General features: G+C 37.8%; 1 protein-coding gene and 1 long non-coding RNA gene across 11 annotated transcripts; both read left to right on the forward strand.

Moving 5' to 3' along the window:
• Positions 1-1,483: 1,483 nt before the first annotated feature.
• Positions 1,484-3,523, forward strand: LOC110889279. 2 transcript variants are annotated; one of them, XR_002563500.2, is made up of 5 exons: positions 1,484-1,731; positions 1,876-1,933; positions 2,132-2,217; positions 2,558-3,025; positions 3,103-3,523. It is a non-coding gene; the product is annotated as an uncharacterized LOC110889279 (long non-coding RNA). The 2 variants fall into 2 exon arrangements; XR_002563501.2 differs by having other exon boundaries at positions 2,152-2,217.
• Positions 3,524-3,548: 25 nt separating this feature from the next.
• On the forward strand, positions 3,549-6,393 carry LOC110889281. Of its 9 annotated transcripts, none has more exons than XR_002563505.2 (7): positions 3,549-4,324; positions 4,589-4,838; positions 5,077-5,140; positions 5,321-5,413; positions 5,511-5,565; positions 5,951-6,025; positions 6,109-6,393. XR_002563505.2 is itself a non-coding variant. In XM_022136790.2 (6 exons), exons 2-6 carry the CDS (start codon positions 4,831-4,833, stop codon positions 6,141-6,143), a joined length of 237 nt encoding a protein of 78 aa, XP_021992482.1. In that variant the 5' UTR covers positions 3,549-4,324; positions 4,589-4,830; the 3' UTR covers positions 6,144-6,393. The 9 variants fall into 9 exon arrangements, 2 of the variants coding, with proteins under 2 accessions (XP_021992482.1, XP_021992481.1); XR_002563507.2 differs by having other exon boundaries at positions 5,964-6,025; XR_002563502.2 differs by having other exon boundaries at positions 5,511-6,025.
• Positions 6,394-6,988: the final 595 nt, after the last annotated feature.

Consider the following 6,988-nt stretch of genomic DNA (forward strand, 5'->3'; position numbering starts at 1 on the left):
GTGTAGGTTTAGGCTTGTGGGTTTTGGGCTTGGGCTCAGGGCCCACAAGCCCATCTCATGCGTAAGTGGACCGTAATTCCTACGAGATGAGTTTTTAAAACCAAAATCACCGTAGCCTAGTAAAATAATATTTCAGAGTTAAAACGTGTAAAAATAATGTCGGTATCCGTCGTAGTCGCGTTCGTGCGTCGATAACGGTAATAATCGCGAAAAATTACATCATTGCTGTCTTTAATCCGTTTTTCGATCTGGTTTCGACTGTAGTCACTAAAATTTAATTACGAAGCTAAAATATATCGTAAAAATTTAATATATGTCGGTGTTGTCAGTATTCTGTTCGGTTTCAATCCGTTACCGTTTAACGTTTCACAGGTTTCTCTTTAAACCACCGTTCGCACACTGTAAAGTCGGATAGGCGTTCTTAGGCACTCCAAAGGCCTAATTAAGTTAATTTGCACTGTAAAAACTATTTATTATCGCGTTAATCACTTGTTAATCACGTAATTAAGGGCCGTAAATCACCGGTTGTCACATTCTCCCCCTGTTACAGAAATTTCGTCCTCGAAATTTAGTCTATGTTATCTCTGTCACACCCTGACTTTTGCGGAAGCGTGATTATTGGTGTGACTTCTTAATACCATTGCATATGATCATAACAACACTATATGATAAAACCAGTAGATGTACATCCATTAATTTAAGTTTAAAAGTAGTACAACATAATTGTCTGAAATGACGAGACCAAATTCAAGTTACCAACCATAACATGTTTTAAGGAGTTAAAAAAGACTCAACAAAAGATTTTAAAACAACCCCGAGTTTAGGACCACGTATCTCGTCCAGGATTAAGATACGCCTCCTAAGCCCTAATGACTTGGATGACATCTTTATTCACAACGCAGCTTAAAAACTCCAACGCCCGCCAGATCCATTTACTAATTCCCAGAAATACATGTAGTTTGAAAAATCAACAAAAGTTGAGCGAGTTCATGTGTAAGTGAGTATGTATAAACCTTTGTAAAAAATGTCTGTATGTATGAAAATCCCTGGTATGTAGCAATTAAGGAAAAAGAGACCACCATTGGGTTGCAAAGCCAATGATAAGTGTGAAGTGATGCAGGAAGACTCAAACCTAGCGGATTTGTGCGTCAGGCACTTAGTCATCTCATGGTCCACTCAGCGGACTCATGAGTGGGGCTCACTACACCCAAATAGATCTATCACTAATGTCCCTCGGTCCTACAACGAGGATTAATGGCCTTAAGTGTCATGCCCACCACTCACATGTTCGCGTAATAAAAACCCTCCTTAATCTAACCATACCATGTAAATAAATGTCTGTAATGTCTGTAAATCTATACTACTTTAATAAGCATATAGGAAGGGCAAGAATGGTCATTTGCCATTGTACAACCATTTAAAGCCCATTGTACAAGCATTTAAGCATGAATGTGTTGAAACTTTCTTCAAGGGCGGCAAAACAAATTTTGAGCGGCCAGATCTGGATTCAATTTTTGAATACCTTTACTCATCCCCATGACATCCCCATCCCAAGAAACTTCTGTTATACGCCAGATCGATCAAACTTTCTTCTTCCCAGATAAACCCTAAAACACAAACCCTCACAACCATCTTCTCCACCGATTTTATTATCCAGATCTATTCCTATTCTTTCTTCTTCCCAGAGACTAAAACACAAACCCTCGCAACCATCTTCTCCACCGAGAAACCGTACGTATCTACAACTACCCTAGCATATGACGTGTATTTGCTAATCGATATCATTCAACACTCTAATTCTCTCTTTGGCAATGGAGACTAACAGATTTTGGCTATCAGCGCCTGTAACCATTTGTTTATTCTTTTTTATTTCAGGTCGTCTTCCCTGTTCTTCCTCATCATCAACTACGACTCCTCCCTCCGATGGCACCAGGTACATCTTCTCTCTGTATGATGTTCTTGAATCATGATTTTGATTTTGAAATGAATTTAATTCGTTTTCTTTAGGGTTTATTGGATCAAGTTAGGGTTATTTATTACACTAAAACATGGAGGAAAAGTAACATAAACCCCACAATTGCCTTATTTTTAAATTAAAATGTATATAATTACATCTTCTATGTAAATTTAGGTTTTACTTTGTGTATTTAGTCGTGAGAGTGAAGATGAGCAGCAGCAGCCACCGACACAGAAGCGACCGTTTTTAGTAGCAGCTTGGTAACGAATCAATTTATTTTTATTAATTTGCTTATTGACAGTTAAGTTGGTTGTTAATTTTACAAAACCAGTGTTCAATTTGTTTATTTATCAAGTTGGTGTTCACTGTTGTGATAGATTTTGTGGTGAGTAAGTTGATTTATCAAGAATTTGTTGTTTATATTAGGTTTTAATTGCTGATTATTAATTGAGGATTATTTGGGTTAATTTTTGTATAGCATACTGAGATTAGTAATTATGTGTTTCTCTTAAAGTTATCTTTGAAGCCTAAAATCTAAATACTAGACTATGTTTGGTCTATCTTTATAAATGGATTTTGATACAGTTACTTTTCATGTAGTTAAGGGATCAAGGGCTAATCTAACTAGGAAGGGTGGTTATTGCTGGAACAGTTGGGTTCCTAAAAAGGTGGGAGTGGTGGCGTTGATGGAAAGGTTGTCTACTTTCGCTGTTATTAATGACTTCATCGTTTGTGAAATCGGGGACCTTAAAGTTATCTCGAGCAAGTGCGAAAACGGGAACTTCAAAAACCTTCAGAATGACTTCATCGTTTGTGAAATCGGGGACCTTAAAGTTATCTCAAGCAAGTGCGAAAATGGGAACTTCAAAAACCTTCAGAATGTCTTCATTGTTTGTGAAATCGGGGACAACTCTCCTTCGCCACAACATTAGCGAAACAGAAAAAGGCTTCATATGTTTCTCATATTAACAACTATCTTGGAAAAGATAAATTTTTGAAGCAATTTCTTCCTTTAGACCCTGCTACCAATGCTTTATTTGATCTTGTTAAAGATGGAGCTCTTTTATGGTATTAATAACTTGATGTACTTTTCGTTTATTTAAAGATATTTATGTTAACTAATTTTTGTATGTACTGTTTTGTAGTAAGTTGATTAACGTGGCTGTCCCTGGTACGATAGATGAACGTGCTATTAACACTAAAAAGGTTCTTAAAAGAAACGAGAATCACACTCTTTGCCTCAATTCTGCAAATGCTATAGGCTGTACCGTAGTTAACATTGGCACACAGGGTAATCTATGGCAAGTGGTTTAGTTTGGTTATTCTTAAGGTTTACCAAAATTTTAAGTGATTTTGGGATATTTTATTGAAGGTAAATGAGTTAAGGGGCCGCTGTATTTTGGTTCCTATATGTTGCAATATAAAGGGTTTATACCACTGGTTTTGGTTAGGGATGAGCTCGGTACCGTCCGGTACCGAACCGGTACCGGTACCGAAAGAACCGGTACCGAAAATCCTCAAAAGTGGGTACCGGTACCGGTACCAAATATACCCGGTTCGGTACGGTTCGGTACCGGTATTTGAGGGTAAAAACCGGTAAATACCGGTACCGAACCGGTACCGTACCAGACCGGTACCGAACCGGTACCAAAAATGTTAAAAGTCGGTACCGAATCGGTACCGAAAAGGTACCCGGTTCGGTAAATTCGGTACCGGGTCCATTTTGCTCATCCCTTCGAGGTCTCGGGTTTGAAACATGTTTCTTACCCCTCTTTGATGGCTATGGGTATTTGCCGCCAGGGATCCTTGTCGGGTGGTGAACTGGGAAGGGAGATCCCTTCCGCGGTCAGGGGTACCGTGCAACTACCCTTTTTTTTTTTAGTTTTGGTGGAAAATGGACCTAGAATCTTTGGTAAGAAATTCTGATTTGTTAGGTTTCATGGCTATCAATTTTGTATACCCTTTAGCAAATTTGGAAATTCGATAGTATTAATAACTGCTCAAAGTCAGAACACATCTTCTGAAATCCGTATGGCTAAGTGTAGTGGTGAAAATAGGCGGGTTGGTTAACGGGGCATGGGTCCAGTTGACTTACAAACCATCTTTTTGTCTACTTAATTTGTTTTTCTATACTATATATAATATGCATATTGTTATTTCTAGCAACTGATGTTGAAATTTTGGGGAGTGTAATGATGATTCTGACAGCTTGAGTAGCAATTTGCGATGGCAACAATGACTACCCGCGGCGGAGGTGAACTCCAGCCGCCAAACTGCGGTGGTCTATGGTGGTGGTTGTATACTCCGGCCGCCAAAATCATTTTGTGTTGAAGTATAGCGGGAGATCTCTGAACTCCAAGGTTACAGGTAGCTTCCCACATTATAAAGTAGTTCTGATTACTTATTCGAATTGATTATCTGCTTATTGTGTTTTGTTGCAACAATAACATGTTTTGAGGACGTTTGAATTGGTTAATTAAACTTTCTTATGTGTTAGTTGTGAGTAAAATAAGCTATTTTGAACGTACAGTTTGAAGTTGTTTATTCCAAGCTGCTTATTATAACCAGATAAAAAGTTTTAATACGCAATCCTTAATGCTTATAGTATTGAGTTGTCTTTAACTGGTGCAGTGGATGGACAAGGAAGAATAGACTCCAGTTGCTGATGAAAGTCAAGATAGAGTTGAATTTCTACTAAAGGAAGGCACGGGTAAAGATACCACCGAACTAATTGCTTCCGGAAGGGAGTAGTGGGCGTCAGTTTCGTTCCATCTGGTGGTGGTGGTTGTGTTGTAGTTGCTGGTGGTGCTGCACTTGCTGCTGTTGCCGTAGTTGAGGCAAAGAAAGAGGAGAAGGTTGAAGAGAAGAGGAATATGATGTTGTAAGCTTCTTTAACATTTTCTCTGTATTTTCTTCAGTTTTAGTAGTTTTTTTTGGATCTTATGTTCACATTTTTATTTTCTATTTGACTAAGGGATTCGGTCACTTTGTGAAAAGCATGCTTTCATTTTGTTATGTACACGTATTTTCACTTTGTTTTGCCATAATTTATCAGTGAATATATTTCCACTTATGTTAATTTTTTTATAATTTGCGGTTCTTCATGTTTTAATGTTTAGTGCAACTTGGGTTTTAGAGGTGAACCAGCTCTCTCAAGAGTTTATGGATCCAAATCTTGTTAAGGTGATCATTGCTAGCTTCATGGTTTACTTCTATTTTGATAATAAATATGAAGTTGTTACAGATAATTATACTTTAAAAGGCTACCTGCTGGACTCATTTAACCAGCTCTTTTTCTTGAGTTCCTTCTTAGCTTAGTTTTACGGGTGTCTAAATGGATAGTTTGGGTGGGTTGGGTTACAGGTCATAGTGGGCTGTTGCCGAAGCAAGCACTTTTTAGTATAGTCAAAACTAGCCGTCCCAACCTATAACCGCTTTTTTAATCATTTTCCTTGTGTAAGTACTTAATATATTAATATGATTAGAAAAGGTTAATAATTAACATGATTACAAAGATGATTTTAACCATTTTCCTTGTGTGATGTTATATTAGGCAAAGTTAATAATTACCAGCGGAAAAGGTCAAGTCTTGGCAGCGGGAACAGCAGGTCAATGAAGTTCATGATCGTCTTTTTTTCACTCTTATTTTAGGGTGATGCTCAATAACTTCATGGTACCGTACCGGAACAACCAAAAATATCAGAAATCAAGTCGGTACCAAATCGGTACCGAAAATGTATCCAGTTTGGTAAATTCGGTACCAGTGCTGTTCGAAACCAGTACCCGGTACCATGTGTCATCCCTATTCTAAATGCATATTACACCTGTTGAACTAGAGTGAAACTTTGGTATGACATTCATCCTTTACAATTTCATATCGTTAGTGGCATGCAGCTACGGTGCATTGGAATATGACTGATGAAAAACAAAACAGTTTCATATTGCTCAATCATTCTGATAACATTGTACTGATAATCTTGAACATATAATCAGAGATCTCGAACAGGTGTATTGGTAATCGACAAGTTTTCAGAGTGTGGGCTTCGTTCTCTTGGAGTTTCTTGCCAGGTGATTCAATTGTTTCAACACGAGCTCAATGGTTAACATCCTAAGTTTGGTTAAAAATGTTTAATCATTTTTTTTTGTTTCAGGAAGTGCCGGCTGGAAAGAAAGAGAGCATGGGTGAATTGTGGGAGTTCATCCGCCTTCTTCCTTTATTCAACCCTCCACAACATGACAGTTCTGAAACTATCATACGAGGCCTTTGGCTGATGTGGACTACCTTCATAAAATTACTCGTAGATGTGTTTGTATAGAATTTATTTTATGTCATAAAATCGTAGATGCGTTTGTACAAGATTTTGTTTGTTTTCTATATAGAAGAGCTATACAATATAATGGGCGAAACTTCATTGGGGAAAGGGGCGTCCCCTTTTCGCTTTGTAGTGTTAATTTTACCAAAATTTTCAAAATTTTATTTTGTAATGTAACATATTGGATTTTGACAGTACCTTAACCGAAAATTTAGATTTTAGTTATGACCGAACTGTAATGAACCTTCTCATGCACACCCTTAGAATTACTAACAAGTGTTGTGTTTTCCGTTGCATCGTGAATTTGGTTTTGGTTATGGCTCAAAACCGAACCGGCCCATAAATAGCCCTAAACTCACCAACTTAAGTGATATGTTTCCCGCCGCATCGCGCGGGTAAACGACTAGTGTCTATAACATGTATTTCACCCCCGAGGTGTAAAACTGAAAATAGTAAAGGGGGGGGGGGCATGAACTCACTGTATTGCGTCTTTGGTACTTGTAACCCAAATCTCCTCAGCAAACACGACTACCTACAATGGTCTAACGCTATTAGACGAACGGGTCGTGCCTTGTCTCAGTATTTATGTTTTTGAGTTACGTTTCTTATATTATTTCGAGTGATAATTATTTGTCAAAATAATTAATATTTCAACTTAATCATATGTCGTGTTGGAATATTTGTTCATTCCATATTCTAGTATCAATACTTCTAAAGT

Source organism: Helianthus annuus, chromosome 16 (assembly GCF_002127325.2).
Source record: "Helianthus annuus cultivar XRQ/B chromosome 16, HanXRQr2.0-SUNRISE, whole genome shotgun sequence".
In the NCBI taxonomy this organism is placed as follows: domain Eukaryota; kingdom Viridiplantae; phylum Streptophyta; class Magnoliopsida; order Asterales; family Asteraceae; genus Helianthus; species Helianthus annuus.